This window comes from Crinia signifera, chromosome 3 (genome assembly GCF_055691185.1).
Source record: "Crinia signifera chromosome 3, ASM5569118v1, whole genome shotgun sequence".
Taxonomy (NCBI): domain Eukaryota; kingdom Metazoa; phylum Chordata; class Amphibia; order Anura; family Myobatrachidae; genus Crinia; species Crinia signifera.
The window spans coordinates 314,537,672-314,559,302 of NC_139219.1; the positions used below are offsets into that span (position 1 = coordinate 314,537,672).

Genomic DNA, 21,631 nt, shown 5'->3' on the forward strand with positions numbered 1-21,631 from the left:
ATGTTTTGAAATGTGATTCAGAAAGCATACACAAACTCCAACAGATACCACCTGACAACACTCATCATTGGAATGACAGGTGCACACATTTCACCATGTAGCACACAATGGTCCACAACCTGTGTATGTGCATGTACAGGTGAATGTTCAGGTGCGTTGAGACCTGCGTAATTTAATATCGGCGTAAATTAGCTACTACATTGCGGGAAAAATATACGCCCCCTTGTTCATGGCGGGAGATTACCATATAAATATTCAGGCAGATGCAGGCCAGAATTGCTGCAAACATGTCTAGCTCAGATGATTCCGCAGCTGAGGACACTCTACAGAGAGCAAGAGCAGAATCCTTGCTTGAAAGGTTGAGGCACAGGGAGCAGGAGAGGACAAGGAGGACCCAAGATCAAGGGGGCCCCTCACTAACAGCCACTACTGCAATGCCACCAGCTACACAAGGACCAAGCAACTAGCCAGAACAAGAGGTTGCATCTCTCCAAACAGGTGTGACCCAGCAGGTGCATGGTGGGAGAACTGGGGCCACCAGAAAACGAGCTGCAACATCTAGGGCGAGGACTGAGCAGGATACCACCACCAAAAAGAGAAACCCTGCATTTGTAGAGGCAGAATTGAGAATTTTAGTGCCCAGGGCACGCAAATGGATCGAATTGCCAACCAGGAAGCCGGGTGCCAGTGCAAAGAGAAACCTTTGGGACAAGATCACAGAGGAAGTGAACCAGGTGTCACCAGTGGTCAGAGATTGGCTAGCAGTGAAGAAAAGGCAAGTGTGTTTCTCCCCCTGATAATGTCATATGTGTGTACATATGTTACATGTATGTTTTGAGAATAATAGAAAGGTGTGTTTGTAGATAGTGCTACACTTCAATGTCACATGTGAACACAACCATGTCTAATAACCCACATTTATATATGAAACATGCACCATTGGTGTGATGTGAGGTTATGGGCACAGTTCTGCTCATGTGAAGTATGTGATGGGACAACAGAAAGTGTGTTGTTGAAAAAGAGTTGTTGTAACATGTTCCATATGATGCTACTGAAACAAGAATGACCAAACTGTGCACATGTAGCTGGTGAGAAACTACACATCCCAGTATGCAAAATGACCTGCACCTTCTAGGCCGAGTACTGAGCAAGATACCACCATCAAAAAAAGAAACCCTGCATTTCTAGAGGCAGAATTGAGAATTTTAGTTCCCAGGGCATGAGAATGGATAGAATTACCTACCAGGAAGCCGGGTGCCAGTGCAAGGAGAAACCTTTGGGAGAAGATCACAGAGGAAGTGAACCAGGTGTCAACAGTGGTCAGAGATTTGGCATCAGTGAAGAAAAGGCAAGTGTGTTTCTCCCCCTGATAATGTCATATGTGTGTACATATGTTACATGTATGTTTGGAGAATAATAGAAAGGTGTGTTTGTAGATAGTGCTACACTTCAATGACACATGTGAACACAACCATGTCTAATAACCCACATTTATATCTGAAACATGCACCATTGGTGTGATGTGAGGTTATGTGCACAGTTCTGCTCATGTGAAATATGTGATGGGACAACAGAAAGTGTGTAGTTGAAAAAGAGTTGTAGTAACAAGTTCCAGATGATGCTACTGAAACAAGGATGTAAAAAATGTGCACATATAGCTGGTGTGAAACTACACATCCCAGCATGCCTTCCCATAGTTAACTAACTCCATATTATCAACACTGTCAAGCTATGGTGGGATGTGTAGTTTCACAGCAGGTGGAGGTGCATAATTTGGCCATGGATGATGTCATTTCTGCATAGTGATATATGTATGTGCATTTAGTAGCCTAATGAATGAGATGAGACACTGAAATGCCTCATAATAGAGACATTAATGTGTGTGTGGGAAACATATGGCTAAAAAACATAAGATCACCCACACTAGGAAATGTAACGTAGTCATGATGTTCACTAGCACAGTGGTGCACATATCTCATGGTGATATTTGTATTTTTTAACTTGTAGGTGGTCAGACTTCAAAACTACACTGAAGAGGAAGATGACTGACCGGTACAACCACAGCATGTCCACCGGGAGGGGGCCTATGCCAGATCATTTGGAATATACCCCCCTGGAGCAGGACGCCTTGGATGTTATTGATGTGGCCGAGGTCAGGGGGATATCCAATGTGGATAGTGAGCTCCCGGTGGAGGTCTTTGCTGCTGATTTTGATGGTAAGTCACAGTAATGCATTGTATTTGGAAAGATATTTTTTAGTGCGTATGTGATGGTGACATTGTTTTCAATTATTATCCTAGAATAAGCAGAAACACAGGATGAACCGGCAGCATCTTCCTCTGCAGAGCCACAGGTGGAGCAAGTGGTCCAGCCTCCACCAACACGACACCCCCAGCCACAGGACACATGGGATGCCAGGTGGAAGGTGATACTGGAGAGGATGGAGCAGCGAGGGGAGGAGTCTGCGGTCTGTCAGCAGAAGGTTATGGAATTTCTGGCAGATTGGAAGACCACAAAGACGCAGCAGTGTGAGGCCTTAAACCGCATCAATGACACTCTGGCGGCTGGCATGCAAAGCATTGTCCAGCAATTCAGCCGCCAGAATGACATTCTGGTGGAGCTGCTCACCACCGCCAGGTCCCTAAGGGACAATCCCCCATCTGCTGGCCCACCCCAAGCTGCTCCCCAACCTTCCACCTCTGCTGACCCTCCTGTGTCCAGTAGGGGAAGGCCGCGCAAGCCATCAGAGCCAAAGGCCCCTGTCCCCAAGGCCCCATCTAAAAAGGGGAAAAAAGGGCCCAAATAATGACACCTGGTTCACTTCCTCTGTGGTTGGATCCCAAATGTTTAAATTGCACTGGACATCCACTTCCTGAGTTGGCCATCGATCCATTTTCGTGCCATGGGCATTAAAGTTCTTATTTTGACCTCTAGAAATGCAGGATACATTTTTGGTGGTGTGTATCATGCTTAGTATTCACCCTGGTTGTTGCAGTACGTATTCTGGTGTCCACATTTCTTTCACCATTGCATTTGCAGGGTAACACATGTTTGGAGATATGCAACCTCTTGTTCTGGCTGATTTTTATTTTTGTGTATATTTTATATTTTATTTTTATTTATGACATTAAAGTGGCAAATAAGCTGTGATGCTGAACAGCAAATAAATTTATTTTCCCAATTACAACACAATTGTTGTATGTGTAATTTCTTGTGTGAAACAAATAATACATTTATGTGTACTTAGTACTTACTGACCAGGGTATTTTTGAGCATTTCTTGAAGTGTGGTAGAAGTTTCCCATGTGTAACCCTCTCCATGGCCATTCACATGTTCATATCCAACTTTTCCCTGCTAATTAGTTTGTGTCAGCACATGTGCAGAGCAACTTAATAGGTGAGAAAGCAGTTTGTGTGCAGGTGAGGTAGCTCCTACATTAGTAGGTAAAAGCAGGTCCAGAACAATGATTTCCTCATGGAGTGGGTGAGGTAGACAAACAAGGGTCAAAAGGGACATTTGTGTAGGAATGCATATGTGTCCTCCCTAAAAAAAGATGTGTGAATCGGCCAAACATGATAAAATTGCTTGTGAACAAACATGTTTAACTATTTAAATATATGTGAGTTTACAGTGTCATAAGCAGATGTAGGAATCCTTTGTGAGAGAGATGTGAGTGCAATAATGTGATTGCTGGCATCTTACATCCAGAGTGTAGGAAAATCCAATTCATAGCAGGTCAGAAAGTGGTACAGTTCGGTATTTTGGGCAAACTTGCCTACCTGACCCTCTCCATGAGGGAGAAAATGCTCTGTTCCTGGACTTCCCTGGTAATGTATGATTGCCATCACCTGTGGTGAGCTAGGTAATTGACAAAAAAAAGGTGTTTTACTGCAGGTGATGGCAATCATACATTACAAGGGAAGTCCAGGAACAGAGCATTTTCTCCCTCATGGAGAGGGTCAGGTAGGCAAGTATGATTTTGGGTACTATACAAGGATTGTGTGCAAAATAGTGGGCATGGGCTTAAAACATTGCTGAAACATCCTTTGTAGGTGTTAGATGTGATTTATGTTATTGTATCATAAATACGAAACCTATGTTTGTATTAGAGTGAACACGTTGACACATGTCGACTTGTGTAGATTGAGTGTGCTACTGTGTAAAGTCTATGAAAGCACGTAGTGAATGTGTATAACTGTTTAACAAATACCTACCTTAGCATATATAAGCAGGTCTTACAAAGATTCTTACCTTAAATGAAACAAACCTTTAAATGTCGAGAAGTATAGAAAGATAAGCTTCCAAGGTGTTTCAGTGCTGTGTGTGGCTTGCAGGTAGTGAAATAATGGTTTGGACTTAATAGACTGCAGCATTGCTTATTACATTCAGGTGTATGTGTTTGAGTAGTAATCAGCGTAAATTAGCAAACCCAGGCGCACGCTGTCATGCGGTATCTGTAGGGGTGGTCTGAGGTGGCGGTTGGCGGCCGCCTGTTTTGTGTCCGAAATGAACGGTGCTTTAGCCGATCGAGCGGTAGTAGCACCGTTCATTTTTGGTGCACACCCCCGTGTACGCCCATGTTTACGCCCATTTTCCCTAATTATTTCGGCCGCTCCCCTCAACACGCCCCTATGCCGCCCCCAATGACCGTACTCTCGCGTACAGTTTTTTTCGCACGGAGAGACCCGTCCGTAAGCGTTGTGGAGTGTTCGCGCCTGCGCATTGGAGATGGTACGCATGCGCAGATCATTAAAAACCCCGGAACGTACGCGTACGGCCCGCCCGCACCAACCAGAATAAGGCCCAATGTAACATAATGCCTGCTGTAGTAGTGTCGCTTATACACATAGGGGGACATTTACCAAAATGGATTCATAGAAAAAAGGTGTATTCGTAGGGAGAAATACACCCTTTTTTTACGAATTTGTATTTTTACAATCCCGAAAATACAACAATTCGTATTCCTAAAGATGGAACATTCGTATTTGTATTTACAAATACGAATGTCTACACCATCGATAGGATACGACAGAAATCACCATTCAAAAGAATGATGGTTCCTGATGTACTAAGCAGCCGTACTGATAATACGGCTGCTAAGTGGTGTGAAACACCCACGCAAATATGACAGGAAAATACACCTTGCTTTCCCTGTCGTATTTGCTTTAAGCCTGCACGGATCAGTCAGATCCGTGCAGGCTTTAGTGTAAAAAAATAGAAAAAAAATTAAATATAAAAAAAAAACGGCGTGGGGTCCCCCCCACAGCCATAACCAGCACCAGGCTGAAAGAGCCGGGGCCGGTAATTAAAAATCAGGGAACCCGACAAATAGGGGTTCCCCGATTTTTAACAACCAGCCCCAGGCTCCAGGTCCGGGGCTGGTTCCCAAAATACGGGGGACAAAATGACTAGGGGTCCCCCCGTATTTTAAGAACCAGCCCCAGGCAAAACCAGCCAGCAGGGTAATGCCACAGCCGGGGGGAGACTTTTTATACAAGTCCCCCCGGCCAAAGCATTCATCCCTACCGACCAGTCAGCCTGGCCAGGGGCCCTGGGGGAGTGGGGACCCCCCCAATGAAGGGGTCCCCCCCACCTCCAGGACTTACCTGACCAGGCTGAAGCCTGGTACTGTCCCTGATGCCCCTGGGCGGTGGGCATCGGGCTGATTCAAGTGTAAAAAAAAAGATTAAACTATTGTTTTTTACTGTGGCACTACAAGTGCCAGCAAGCTGGGACTTGGAGAACCACAAGTCCTAGCCTGCTGGGCATTAAAGGGCCCGCTGGCACTTGTAGTTCCACAGTTAAAAAAATAGTACAATAAACACACACTGACACAATGAAAATAAAAGTTTAATACATACATTACACACATACTGATACTTACCTTTCTTGATCCCGTAGGTAGCCCTCTGTCCTGGTGTCCTGTGTCGTCCTCCAGGTCCATGTCGGCGGTCCGTGTCATCCTCCAGGTCCATGGCGGTGTCCGGGTCCGAAGAAATCCATGTTGGAGCTGTGGAAGGAAATCCTACTCACCTGGTCCTGTGCTGAAGAAGTCTTCTCTTGGTCCGACGTAATCCAGGTAATGTTCACAGCTGTCGCCGGTCCCCGCAGTCTCCGCATCGCACTGAGGAGAGATGCTGAGATATTTCATACTCGGTGCCTCTCCTCAGAATGAATTCTATTGGCCGCCTAGCGGCCAATCAGGAGCCGAGAAAGTCGGCTCCTGATTGGCCGCTAGGCGACCAATAGAATTCATTCTGAGGAGAGGCGCCGAGTATGAAATATCTCAGCATCTCTCCTCAGTGCGATGCGGAGACTGCAGAGACTGCGGGGACCGGCGACAGCTTGAACATTACCTGGATTACATCGGACCAAGAGAAGACTTCTTCAGCACAGGACCAGGTGAATAGGATTTCCTTCCACAGCTCCAACATGGATTTCTTCGGACCCGGACACCGCCATGGACCTGGAGGACGACACGGACCGCCGACATGGACCTGGAGGACGACGCGGACCGCCGACATGGACCTGGAGGACAACACAGGACACCAGGACAGAGGGCTACCTACGGGATCAAGAAAGGTAAGTATCAGTATGTGTGTAATGTATGTATTAAACTTTTATTTTAATTGTGTCAGTGTGTGTTTATTGTACTATTTTTTTAACTGTGGAACTACAAGTGCCAGCGGGCCCTTTAATGCCCAGCAGGCTGGGACTTGTGGTTCTCCAAGTCCCAGCTTGCTGGCACTTGTAGTGCCACAGTAAAAAACAATAGTTTAATCTTTTTTTTTATACTTGAATCAGCCCGATGCCCACCGCCCAGGGGCATCGGGGACAGTACCAGGCTTCAGCCTGGTCAGGTAAGTCCTGGAGGGGGGGGACCCCTTCATTGGGGGGGTCCCCACTCCCCCAGGGCCCCTGGCCAGGCTGACTGGTCGGTAGGGATGAATGCTTTGGCCGGGGGGACTTGTATAAAAATTCTCCCCCCGGCTGTGGCATTACCCTGCTGGCTGGTTTTGCCTGGGGCTGGTTCTTAAAATACGGGGGACCCCTAGTCATTTTGTCCCCCGTATTTTGGGAACCAGCCCCAGAGCAGGAGCCTGGGGCTGGTTGTTAAAAATCGGGGAACCCCTATTTGTCGGGTTCTTTGATTTTTAATTACCGGCTCCAGGCTCTGTCAGCCTGGTGCGGGTTTCGGCTGTGGGGGGACCCCACGCCGTTTTTTTTTTTAAATATTTATTTATTTTTCTATTTTTTTTTTACACTCTGCAGCCTGCACGGATCTGACTGATCCGTGCAATCTGCTAGAAAATTTCGAATTAGCGGACGTATATATGGCCAGCTAATACGAATGAATACGACATCGGAGGGTTACAAAGCAGTCGTATATGACTGCTTTGTAAATGACCCTCCGGAACACGACTTTGCATACGACTGAAACAGTCGTATGCAGTCGTAGGGGAAATACCAATACGAAAAACTGGGTTTTTCATATTGGTAAATTTCCCCCATAATGCCTGCTGTAGTAGTGTCGCTTATACACATAATGCCTGCTGTAGTAGTGTCACTTATACACATAATGACTGCTGTAGTAGTGTCGCTTATACACATAATGCACATAATGCCTGCTGTAGTAACGTCACTTATACACATAATGCCTGCTGTAGTAACGTCACTTATACACGTAATGACTGCTGTAGTAACAACACTTATACACATAATGCCTGCTGTAGTTGTGTCACTTATACACATAATGCCTGCTGTAGTAGTGTCACTTATACACATAATGCCTGCTGTAGTAGTGTCGCTTATACCCATAATGCCTGCTGTAGTAGTGTCGCTTATACACATAATGCCTGCTGTAGTAGTGTCACTTATACACATAATGCCTGCTGTAGTAGTGTCACTTATATCCATAATGCCTGCTGTAGTAGTGTCGCTTATACACATAATGCCTGCTGTAGTAGTGTCGCTTATACACATAATGCCTGCTGTAGTAGTGTCGCTTATACACATAATGCCTGCTGTAGTAGTGTCGCTTATACACCAAGGCACAAGCTGAGGAGAAAATGGCTCAGTCGGTAGATAAAGGAAACAAAACTTTTTTAAGTATATAAGTGAAAGGAGAAAATCAAATGGAGGAATAATAAGACTGCAGACAGACACTGAGAATATGGTGGAGGGAGACAAGGCAATTGCAGATCATCTAAATAATTACTTTTGCTCTGTATTCACTATAGAAGAAGAAGGGAAGGGACCACAGTTAAGTTGCAAGGACATTCATAAAAATAAGGTAGATGGAGGTACATTTACTAGGGAGAAAGTCCTAACAGAACTTTCAAGACTGAAAGTGGATAAATCAATGGGGCCAGACGGAGTGCATCCAAGGATACTAAAAGAACTAAAAGATGTGTTGGTAGCGCCATTAACAGATTTATTCAACCAGTCACTAGATACAGGTGCAGTTCCAGAGGACTGGAGAAAAGCAAATGTAGTTCCACTGCACAAAAGCGGAAGCAAAGAAGAAGCAAGTAACTACAGACCAGTGAGCCTTACATCAGTAGTAGGGAAAATAATGGAAACACTATTAAAAGAAAGAATAGTGGAATATCTTAAATTAAACAACTTACAGGATCCAAAACAGCATGGTTTTACTGCAGGGAGATCATGCCAAACAAGTCTCATTGACTTTTTTGACTCCGTGACCAAAATACTAGATGAAGGGGGGGCTGTAGATGTGGCATATCTAGACTTTAGTAAGGCATTTGACACTGTCCCACATCGCAGGCTGCTAAATAAACTTGAAAGTGTGGGATTGGATTATAAAACTATTAAATGGATAAGAACCTGGTTGCAGGATAGGAAACAGACAGTTGTCGTAAATGGAGTGCATTCTATGGAGGGACATGTTACCAGTGGAGTACCCCAGGGATCTGTACTTGGACCAGTGCTCTTTAATATCTTTGTTAGTGACATTGCAAATGGTATTGAAGGGAAAGTATGCATTTTTGCAGATGATACAAAGATATGCAACAGAGTAGACACACCAGGAGGGGTAAATCAAATGACTGATGATCTAAGTAAACTTGAGAATTGGTCAAGAGAATGGCAACTACAGTTTAATGCTAAAAAATGCAAAATTATGCACTTGGGACTCAAAAACCCAAAGGCTCAATATAGTATCAAGGGTACTATAATGGAAACTACTGAGGAGGAAAGAGATCTAGGAGTCACTATTTCAAGTGAATTAAAGGCAGGGAGGCAATGTAACAAAGCAATGAGGAAGGCTAGTCAGATGCTTGGTTGCATAGGGAGAGGAATCAGTAGCAGAAAAAAAGACGTAATAATGCCACTTTATAGGTCATTGGTACGACCTCATCTGGAATACTGTGTCCAGTTCTGGAGACCATATCTTCAGAAGGATATAAATACATTGGAGAGTGTACAAAGAAGGGCAACAAAAATGGTTCATGGCCTACATCACAAAACTTACCTGGATAGACTAAAAGATCTTAACATGTATAGTTTGGAGCAGAGAAGGGAAAGGGGGGACATGATAGAAATCTTCAAATATATCAAGGGTTTTAACATAGTACAGGTGGAAAATTTTCTTCAAAGGAAAACAAGTAATAAAACACGGTTACATGCACTGAAACTAGAGGGAGGTAGGTTCAGGGGATATGTTAGAAAGAATTACTTCACAGAAAGGGTAGTGGATAAGTGGAATAGCCTCCCATTAGAGGTGGTAGAGGCTAAGACAGTAGAACAATTTAAACATGCTTGGGATAGGCATATGAATATCCTTACAAAGAAATAAGGATTAAAAAGGGTTGAGTTTACCTGAAGGGTAAAAAAGGGGCAGACTAGATGGGCCAAATGGTTCTTATCTGCCGTCAAATTCTATGTTTCTATGTTAATGCCTGCTGTAGTTGTGTCGCTTATTTACATAATGCCTGCTGTAGTAGTGTCGCTTATACACATAATGCCTGCTGTAGTAGTGTCGCTTATACACATAATGCCTGCTGTAGTAATGTCGCTTATGCACATAATGCCTGCTGTAGTAGTGTCACTTATACACATAATGCCTGCTGTAGTAGTGTCACTTATGCACATAATGCCTGCTGTAGTAGTATCACTTATACCCATAATGCCTGCTGTAGTAATGTCGCTTATGCACATAATGCCTGCTGTAGTAGTGTCGCTTATACACATAATGCCTGCTGTAGTAGTGTCGCTTATACACATAATGCCTGCTGTAGTAGAGTCGCTTATACACATAATGCCTGCTGTATTAGTGTCGCTTATACACAGGGCCGTTTCTACAGGCGGACAAGCCGTGCAGCAGCCCGGGGCGCCGCACGGCTTGTCCACCTCTTTTAAACAGATGGGCGCCCGGCCAGCAGCTAAGCTCACACCAATGACGCCCGCCGCCGCCGCCTCCTCCGCCTCCCTCCCCCTCTCCCTGTCCGCAACGGAGCAGACACAGCCAGCGGGAGCAGGCACAGCCAGCGTGAGTTATTTCCGAGGGGAGGGGAGCGCATCGCGCGACGCTCTCCTTCCCCTCGCTCACTGTGTCATTAGGCTGTCAGCCAATCATAGGAGCTCGCGGGCTGGCAGCCAATCAGGAGCCAGCCCGCGAGATATGAATGGCTGACGGCACAGGGACACAGTGAAAGCAGCAGCACCAGCGGGGGACTGGAGGGGGAGACCCAGTCACCCAGAGAAACAGTAAGTTGTGCTGCTGGCACTTTGGGTGCATGTGTGGCACTGGGGACACATCTGTGGCACAATGGGAGTATTTGGCACTGTGGGTCATATATATGTGGCACTGTGGGGGCATATGTGTGGCACTGGGGACACTTCTGTGGCACTATGGGCATATTTGGCACTGTGGGGGCATATATATGTGGCACTGTATGGGCATATGTGTGGCACTGTGGGGGCATATCTGGCACATCTGGCACTGTGGGGGCATATATATGTGGCACTGTGGCGGCATATCTGGCACTGTATGGGCATGTGTGGCACTGTGGGGGCATATATGTGTGACACTGTGGGGGCATACGTGTGGCATTGGGGACATATCTGTGGCACTAGGGGCATATTTGGCACTGGGGGCATATATATGTGGCACTGTGGGGGCGTATCTGGCACTGTGGGGGCATATGTGTGGCACTGTGGGGGCATATATGCCACTGTGGGGGCATATTAGTAAACGGCATGAGTTGTGCGGCAGCGGCGTGTGGGGCATAATGTGTAATAGGCATTACGGTGTGGAGAGTATTGTGTAATTGCCATCACAGTGTGGGGTGTAACGGGCATCATAATGTGTAATTGTCATCACGGTGTGCGACATAATGTGTAATTGTCATTACAGTGTGCGGTGTAATGTGTAATTGTCATCACAGTGTGCGGTGTAATGTGTAATTGTCATCACAGTGTGCGGCGTAATGTGTAATTGTCATCACAGTGTGCGGCGTAATGTGTAATTGTCATCACGGTGTGCGGCGTAATGTGTAATTGTCATCACGGTGTGCGACAATGTGTAATTGTCATCACGGTGTGCGGCGTCATGTGTAATTGGAATCACGGATAAATAGTGTATAATGATTCAAGTAGCCTGTCTTTGTTTGGCCTTGATCTGTGAGGCGTACTAGGTCACTGTGTGGGCCTTTATATTTTTATGTCACTGTGTGGCCTTCACACAGTGACATCACAGTACAATGACAATTCCTGCGGTAACCAATATCTGGACCTGCAGGTTGCAAAGGTGAGATGTAAGGTAATTGTTTTCCTGCTAGAACACGCCCTTATATTAAGCCACACCCCCTTTTAAAATAAACCACGCCCCCTATTTCGCTGCGCGCGCCTGCGGCGCGCGCAATTTGTTCTGTGACATGTTCACTTTTTTTTTTGGGGGGGGGGGGGGGGGGACGCATTTTCATTCCTTTGCCCTGGGAGCTAAATTGTCTTGAAACGGCCCTGCTTATACACATAATGCACATAATGCCTGCTGTAGTAATGTCGCTTATACACATAACGCCTGCTGTAGTAGTGTCGCTTATACACATAATGCCTGCTGTAGTAGTGTCGCTTATACACATAATGCCTGCTGTAGTAGTGTCGCTTATACACATAATGCCTGCTGTAGTAGTGTCACTTATACACATAATGCCTGCTGTAGTAGTGTCGCTTATACACATAATGCCTGCTGTAGTAGTGTCGCTTATACACATAATGCCTGCTGTAGTAGTGTCGCTTATACATGTAATGCCCACAGTGGTAACATTGCATATATACATCACTCACTCACTGTCCCTCTACCTGCTTGGCCTGGTTTCCTCCTCTTCCTCAGGCTCTAACATACTGACACTCCCAGAAAATGACAGGTTACCACCCACTTCCTGTCAACTTGCCCCAAAGTAACAGGTTTTTACTGCAGGACAGCTTTGCTCGTGTGTACTACGGGCCGTGTGCATGCGCAGTCTATAGATTATCCCTCGGCCTGTGAATTCGCAGCCATGCGATCCGGTCTGAATCAGGCCCATAGTCAGGTTTTCTACATAGGGCAGCGGAGGAGTGTTCTCAGATTGTAGTTTATCATCAGTGACTGTGTCCCATTGTGTCTTTTTTTTTTTTTTTTTTTATAGATTTTTATTGAAACATTTGCATCAAAGTATAATATGTCATACACATCACTATATCCAACATAGAAATGTAGTGCTGATACATGTACATAATGCTTATACATACATCTAGAAATGTAAGCAGTATATATGCAACATCAAATGGTATTACAAATCTCAAGAGCTGTATGTCATAAAGAGAATAAAAGCAGATTCACAAGAGAGTTAGGAAAAAGTTGCAATATTGTAACATCTGTAAACTAAATGATGCAATGTTTCTCTATCACCTTTTCTTAATTTTCCAAACCTAGATAAGAGAACAGGAACCGTTTCTTCAACGGTTCGTGTTGGGTTCAACAAATTATTATATTATATTAAATAATCATAACCAGACCGAACACAATATGCTGGGTAAGGATGGGGTTGCTATATATATGCCAGATATGTGGAAGGTTATGTCTACGGCACAACCCTTCAATAAACATCAAGTCAGATTGTACCCAGCTGAAAAGTAATCCAATTATTTATTGGATAACGAGGTGTCCAGAAGCAGATATAGCCTGAATAATATAAGGATAACTTGGCTACCTTAATCCTATGGTAAAATCGGGTCTGCATATAGGAAGTAAGTGGCCTGCGGAACAGTACTCCATAAACATCTATAACATTTATAGGGGATGTTCATGTTCGAAACAAAATACCCTAGACAAGAAACTTTGAGTGTGTCGTAGCATGTAAATGAGGTCATAACAAAGCAATCAGTCCTGTAGTATGTGTAGATAATAATACCTAAACGTTTATGTTACTGGACCAAAAAGGCCCTGAAACAAGGGCAACAAATGACGAAAGAGGCTTGGGGACATAAGGAGCCAATTCCGAATCAGGTTTAACATTTCAGAAGAAATGAAAGCTAAGGGAATTCCGTAGTAGGCTGGTTTAAATATGTTGTCGTCAATCAAAAGCTTCTGGTGTGAACCAGGAAAAATCTGCGCTAGCAGTTTTTTTATGTGTGTTTCCAATTCATCATTCTTATTATGTTTCATGAGAGAACCAGAAATCACATTGCATGGAGCCTTGTAGGGAACATTGGTATTCTGAAGATAAGTAGTGATAGGGATGTTCACATCTGAGATATAATTATGCTTAGTGCCAAGTAGATCATCACTCTCAAGAGCATTCTGCGGCATAGGAAGGAGGTTGTCGATCAAGGGAGCCTGATCCCTGTCAAACAACGATGCCATCTGTCCAAACTTTTTCTCAAAATATGGTAATAAAATCCTGGAGAGCTCTACTGCCACCTGGGCAGCAAAAGCATTACCCTCCATGACCCTAATTCTCAGTAACTATTTATGGGTCTAATAATGACTGTAATGTAGAGAGCAATATTTCCCAATAACACAATGGGTCTGCTTTCTTTGAAAAAGATTAAAGAAACAGAGGTGCAATTTACAATGTAATAAGAGAGTATTACACTAGACGGAACCCTTGCCCTGTTATGTGAATTTGGTTCAATTCCAGGAGCACTTTAACAAGTATTTCCAGTGTTTGGTAACCATCAAACACCATTAAATGGCAATAACATGTAATTATAGTCCCCAACAACTAGAACATAAATATCAAAGTGTACATCAAACAAGAAATGCAGATATATATATAGGTCAGAAAATATAGTAGCTAGAATCTCTAGAATTAAGTGTCCACCTCCTCACTATTTGAGACCTCTGGGTTACCAGAATCTTAAGTCCTTATCTGCAGAACAATGTCTTCTTCCTATGTGTGGAAGAAGAGTCTTTAACTGGGTTACGTGTGTCCAATGGGTCAGTTCTGGAAAACGACTGTTTAGGGGGATGTAATAGTAGTCAGTAACAATGAGTCACATCAAAAAGAAGGGTAAATAAAACTACTTCCTGACCAAAATCCCCTGGTACGCGGAGAAGAGTGATGCACAAAAGAGCATAACTGACCAATCTCCGTGGGGGTATGAAACAATTCCTTCCCTGACCCCTGCTCAGTAGATGGGCAAATTGCAGCTGCGGGGTATGAGTTTATCCTCTGTCCCAAGGTCTCTGGTGGCTGTCAGTAGGAAATCGGGGCAGGTGTAAAAGAAGGGGTGAAAGGGGGTCTGGCAACTCACTCACTCCGGGATCCCCACCACAGCGGTTCCACGCGTTCTTCTCCCAGACCGCTGTGTAGCTGGGGTGCGTGCCGCTCAGCTCCTCCGTCAGCGGCGTCTCACTCCGCAATCACCCTGCAGCCGCTCTTTCCCTGCAGTTCGGCGATCTTCTCCCAGCAAATCTTTCCTATAGCGGCTCCACCAGCCGTCTCCACGGATGCTTTACAACTGGAGGGTATGTCACTCAGCTCTCCCGTCTGCCGCGATTCATGCTGTAGTCAGGCGGGTCCCGCTGTTACTGGGTAGCCCCTTCCTCTCCTCCATTGAGCAGGGCTCTTCTCCTGGTCCCTCAGCAGCCTGGAAGCAAGGGGGCTTTGTGCTCTTCCCACCGTGGGTGAGAGCAGGGATTATATACAGGCAAGTTAGGGTAGCTCTCAGTCTCTCGTAGCCTGTTCCGCGGGTGAAAGTGCCCTCTGTCCAGTGAACTGCAGGGTATCCAGGAATCTCCTCGTTGGAAGCGGGCAGCCACCCAAGTGTCAGGTCTCCAGGGCGAAGGGGCAGCCGACCAAGGTAAGGCGTCTACGGGGCTCGCTGGGTTGGGGGGGATTGGCTAGTCAGCGGCTTCCTCCGTCTTCCTCCCGTTCGAATCCAGCTATGTGAGCAATTAGATGAGGCTCAACACAGAGCTTCTAGTCCACCGCAGGGGTTGACGGTGGAAGCATGGCACCTACAGCAGGTGTGCAGCTTCAGAGAGGTACCTATGCACCTCGTCCAGAGTTCGCGCCAAAAGTTTGGCGGTCATGAACGCCACCTCAGCTGGTGGCCAGACTCCGGTAGATAGTCGGTTCTCCCTCGCACCAATATAATCAGGTGAATCCTGAAGGTATCCTCCACACGGCAGTGGGAAGTGTAACTTCGTTTGAAGCCAGGAAAAAACAGATGAAAGCAGATTAGTAAAATGGTGCGGGGAGAGCTAGTAAAATGCGGCCATACTAGATGCCCCGCCTACCGGAAGTCCCCATTGTGTCTTTTTAACACTCACATCTGTGTGTTTTTTTTCCCAAAGGCACCTACATATGTACCGTCACTAGGAACAGCCTGAGCGGCTCTGTGAATACAACTGTGGAGGTTGTACCATTGCCTGACAAGGCAGCCATAGAAGTCTTCCCCCTGCGGTCATACGTACCAGCTGCTAGAAGACAAAATCTGACCTGCTGTGTAGATAACGCTAAATATAATATATCTTTCACCATTGGCGGCACTCCCTATCCAGGCGGTAAGAAATCATTTTATATTCCTTACACCACTCTCCCTATCTGATATCTCTTTTACCATACCTCCCAACATTGGTGCAGTGGAGGAGGGCGTGGCCTCCTGGTCGGGGTGTGGCATCCAGATTGGGGGAACGTGATCTATGCCCCCCGTTTTAGCTGCTTTTGGGGGGGGGGGGTCGGTTGTTAGGTCTACAACACAACTAGGTCGACAAGCATTGGGTGGACACCACTATGTCGACAGGCAGCAAGGTCGACATGGGTCTAGGTCGACATGGGTCAAGGTCGACATGTGTCTAGATCGACATGTATCTAGGTCGGCAGGACATTAGGTCGACACAGGCATTAGGTCGACAGTCAAAAGGTCGACATGGGTTTTTTTCACAGGTTTTTTTTACCCGAATGTCAACACAGTCGACATGGACACAGTTTGAAGTGCACCGCATCCCCTCGCGTCGCTCGCCTCGCTCAAGATGCTTCGGGTACACTATTTATTCTCCACCACGCCCTAGGTAGGGCATGAAATACCGCCTGTCGGCACATGTCGGCTCAAAAAACAGTGAAAAACCCCATGTCGACCTAATGACCTGTCTACATTGACCCATGTCGACCTAAACCCATGTCGACCTTGTTGCCTGTCGACCTAGTGTTGTGGACCCAATGCTTGTCGACCTAGTTGCTGTAGACCTAATGACCGTATTCCGCTGGGGGCATGGCCAGTGCTGTGAGAGAGATAACAAGGGACGTTCTGGCGAAAATTGGAACATTTAAGAGGTATACCTTTACTATTTCTCACAGGGAAAGTGCTTTCTGCTTTAGGGGCTAATTCAGCATAGATCCCTAATTTGCAACGCAACAACATAATCTGTATAAATCCGTTCATCCTTTATATATATATATATATATATATATATATATTGTATTTACTAGTTTCCAACCCGTCAAAGTGACAGAACAATATCTGTAATGTCAGGGCCAGCGGCTCTTCAATTATGCCACCTATGGCCCCCAGCATGCAAACCACATGATTTATCCTCCCCCCATAGAGGTGAGGAGCATCGTTAGCCTCTTATAAGTGAAATGGTCTTACTGCGTATATTTTATTTCAGTTCCATATTCTGGAATTCATGAAGGTTGGACTTGTTCTATGTTTGTACTGCCCATCAGCGCCGAAACTTCTGGAAACATTACTGTAAACTGCGTGGTCTCCAACTTGTTGCGTGACAACATCACTAGTGCGGATATGACCATAAGTCGTTTCGGTAAGAAAATGTACACGGTATATGTATCATTTGTGTTCTGTTGTTCAACGCACTATACTAGACTGATATGTAAGGTTATGAATAGGCTAATGTGGAACACATTCAGAGCATGCTGCCATTCTCGTGCAGACAATCTGAGAATCTACATCAGGGGTCTTCAACCCGTGGCCCGCGGGCCACGAGTGGCCCGCCAACTTGTTTTTACTGGCCCGCCAGTCAAAAGATTCTTGCTGTATGAAAAAAAAAAAATCCTTCCGCGCTGTCCTCTTAGCAGAGGGACGCGGCGGAGGATGCTGCTGGGTGACGTTGAGGCTGGGGCGGGCGGGACTGTGTGCAGACATGCGCATTGTCTACTTCCTGACGCCGCGCACACGTCCCGCCCGCGCCCTTCCAGACAGCCGGGAGGAGACTGACTGACAACCGCCGCCAGCCGCGCACTGCACTGCATCGCACCTCAGCACCTGTCCCTTCTTAGCAGCAAAGACAGACGCCGACACCGCCAGCAGCAGCAGCAGCCCTCTGCAAGGGACACTGAGGCAGGTGCCTCAGACGAGCTGTCTGTTTTTAGAATTGTTTTGTTGAGGGTGGGGGTGAGGTGAGCTGGCTAGGGTGAGGTGAGCTGGCTAGGGTGAGGTGAGCTGGCTTAGAAGGCTGCTTTTAGAAATGTTTTTTTTTTTGGGGGGGGGGGGGGGTGTGAGGTGACCTGGCTGCATTTAGAAATGTTTTGGGGGTGCTGACTATGGGGGAGGGGGGCTGGCAGTGCAATGTGGCCCTGTGTATGGGGAGGGTGCTGACTATGGGGGAGGGGGGGCTGGCAGTGCAATGTGGTGCTGACTAAGGGAGGGTTGGCATGCTGTGCAATGCAGTGCTGACTATGGAAGGCAATACTAGGACATTTTGTGAGGGACACTACTGGTGGCATTTTATGAAGGACACTACTGGTGGCATTTTGTGAGAGGCACTGCTGGGGGCATCATATGCATAAGCAGGAGTATTGGGGGCCTTATAGTGCAAGGTGCAATGGGCATCATGGTGCGAGGCATGATGTGCAATGGGCATCACGGTGTGTGGCATATTGTGTAATGGGCATCACGGTGTGTGTCATAATGTGCAATGGGCATCATGGTGTAATGGGCCTTCATGTTTAGATGTCACTGTGCGGCCTTTAGACAGCCAACTTAAGCATGGAAAGACAACAACTATTCCTGCGGTAACCAATGTCTGGCCATGCAGTTCACAAAAATGAGGTGTCAGGTAATTTTTTTTCCTGCTAGTTCACACTCTTATAATTAGACCATGCCCCTTATAATTAGGCCACACCCCTTTTTTGGGAGCGCGCGCAATTTCTTAAATACCAAGTTATGTATGGGGGGCTGCATTTTTATTCTGTTTGCACTGGGACCCTAATTGTTTAGAAATAACCCTGGTGCTGACTATATATTGGGGGCAGGGTTTATGTGTATGGGCAGCTGTGCCAACTATCTATGCGGGGGCTGTGCTGTCTATCTATTAAGAGCTGTGCTAAATACCACAGTAGAGCTTAGTGGCCCTCGGGCTTCATAGAATTTTTTAATGTGGCCCACACTGTCTTAAAGGTTGAAGACCCCTGATCTACATGAATTCACTTCTCTTAGCGGGCCTCATCAGGGACTTATAGATAATGTGACTTATTGTGACTTATAGATAATGTCCGCACCCAGCTGTTGATCATGTATACCAGTGGTGGCCAACCTGTGGCTCTTGAGCCTCATGCGGCTCTCCCCCTTGTAAAGTGCGGCTCCTGCTCCCACTGCTACCCCCCGCCCACCGTCTGTCCCAGTCCCCCCTGCTGCCGGTTCCCTGAATCCCTTCTCCTTCTGAGGGGAGGAGAGCGCGCATCTCTCCTACCCCTTACTGTGCATCCTTGTGACTGGGCCGTCTGTCAATCAGAGCTCGTGGGCCAGCAGCCAATCGGGAGCCGGCCAGCGAGCTTCAATTGGTGGGCGGCCCAGTCACCGGGAAGTGAGGGGGAAGGAGACGCGCGGTGTGCTGTGCTCTCCTCTTATCGGTGACATGACAGGGGGACACCAGACTGTCCTCTCCCTGCCTGGCAGCAGCAGCAACAATGGTGAGTGCTGCTGCTGGGAAATTTGCACTGTGGGGGCATAGCAGTTTGTGGCACTGTGGGGGCATACCAGCTTTTTGGCACTGTGGGGGCATACCCGGCACCGTGTGGTGCATACCTGGCACCGTGGGGGGCATGTGTATCTGGCACTATTGGACGCATATTTGTATCACACCCACCCAAGGGGTCAAAATAGACTACGCCCCTTTTTTTGGCGCATGCGCCTTCGGCGCGCGCATGATGTCGGCTCTTTAGCTTGACTACCGATATTTTTTGGCTCTTTACCTCTGACCGGTTGGCCACCCCTGATGTATACAGTAGATGACAGTGGAAGTGTATGTCTGGATACTTTACAGGAGGTTACTGAGGCTTCCCACATCCAATTCATATGGCAAAACCTCCAAACATAACACTGCTTACTACTCACCAATTGTAGCTTTAGGAAGACTGGCCCAACTTGGTCCATACATAGTGGGCGATTATGCCCAGCGTGTATGGACAGCGATGATCGCTATCATCGCTGGGGGGAAAGCCGCTCAGTGCATACACACTGAGCGGCTTCCCCCTGCCCGGTGCCATCAGCAGGGAGAGGATGACTTTGCATAGCACAGCACTATGCAAAGCCATCCTCAAAGCCGCTCATCTGCTGTAATACCTGCAGATGAACGGCTTTCCCGGCGATGATGCGGGAGCGCGCAGCAGCGCTCACCACTCATCGCCGGGCCATACACACTGGGCGGCTTTGAGCTGAAAACCGCTCAAACTTGCCGCTTGAACATACAGTAACTCATTAGAAGACATGGCTCAGAATCAGGCAGTATCTAAGGAACCCATCTGGTGGCATTTAAGAATATGATATGGGGGGGGGGGTTTCAACACAATTGCGCTGCTGGGTCTGTATAATGAAAAAGAACTCCAAGTCTAGTATGGTACGGCCAGAAAGAAATGACACTGGACACGCTTGTAAATAGTATTATTTTATAAATGTAAAAAAGAAATAAACACATATACATACATAATAACACTAAAACATGAATATAAAAGCATATAGGGTTAAATCCTGAATAGAAAAGGGTGTCTCCAAGGTATAATATGAAAAATCCCAGTAATGGGGGTAGCTCAGTTCAGATGTTAAATTGATTGTTAATAATCAAATAGATCGGGATATCCTGCAGTAATGGGTTGATAATGCCAGTTTAGCATGTAGGCAAACATGCACTAGGTGAAAGGCAGTTCAAATGGTTATAGAAGGGTAATTTTAGAATTTTTCTCACCCATATATTGACGGCAGCGGGGAGCTAAATAGATTTTAGTTTAGCTCAACCCTGAAGTGGAAATACCTCCCAATAGCGGGGACCGACAGCCGGGTGAATCTGTGAGGATAAAGGCAGTGACGTTGGCGCTCGATAGCGCTACAGCAGGCGTCCCCAATATGGTGATCCGGGGGACCGGTTGTGTGTTGATGGTATTCACACTTGGCAGAGTGACAGCGTGTCCTGCTGGCGCTGTAGGAGCTGATGTTGCGGCGGCAGAGACAGGAGTAAGCCGGTGGCCGAGTGGAAAGCCGGTGTCAGGTTTGCGGCAAACAATTAGCAGTTGCTATTGAGCTGGAGGCGGAACCTTGGAGACACGTCTGGAGGTGTGGGTATTTGCGTCAACGCGTTTCGTACCCTCTATAGACGGGAACTTTTTCAAGACAAGTATTGAGCCTCGAGAGAAAGTCTAGAATAAACATTTACATATATATCAGAATGATCCTTTTAAGAGAAGCAGTTATAGCATGAATATATATTAATTCACACAGTGAATAAAATAATTTTCAATGGTATAATAGTTAATAGAAACTTTTTATGTATATAAAAATAAAAATAGAAATAATAAATATAAATATGAATAAAAATAAAAATAAAAAATAAAAATATAAATAAAAATAATAATAAGAAATAATAAAAATAATTATAAATAAATAAAAACTATATGTATATATATATATGAATATACATAAACAATTATAAACAAATATAAATGTAAAAATACAGATGTGAATATATATTGGTATCTCAGTAATAGAGGTAGATATACATATCTCCGTACATATATGGATTCTATTAATAATAGAGATTTAAATATGCGGTAATATTAAGGATTTTATTTTTTCAATTTATAGTTAGGATAGAGATCGTATGAACTTATAAACAACATGAATAAACATTTTTAATGTAAGGTTATGATAGTATGTATAAATGCACCAATAG

The 21,631-nt window shown here is 45.8% G+C and overlaps 1 protein-coding gene across 2 annotated transcripts in view; it reads left to right on the top strand.

The window, feature by feature from the left end:
- Positions 1 to 21,631, top strand: part of LOC146062791 (adhesion G protein-coupled receptor F5-like) — a 90,150-nt gene that overhangs the window by 19,161 nt on the left and 49,358 nt on the right. For both annotated transcript variants that reach the window (XM_083174807.1, XM_083174806.1), the window contains exons 2-3: positions 15,806 to 16,015; positions 17,120 to 17,272. In XM_083174807.1, the coding sequence (XP_083030933.1) occupies positions 15,806 to 16,015; positions 17,120 to 17,272 (363 nt within the window). The remainder of the gene's footprint in view (positions 1 to 15,805; positions 16,016 to 17,119; positions 17,273 to 21,631) is intronic.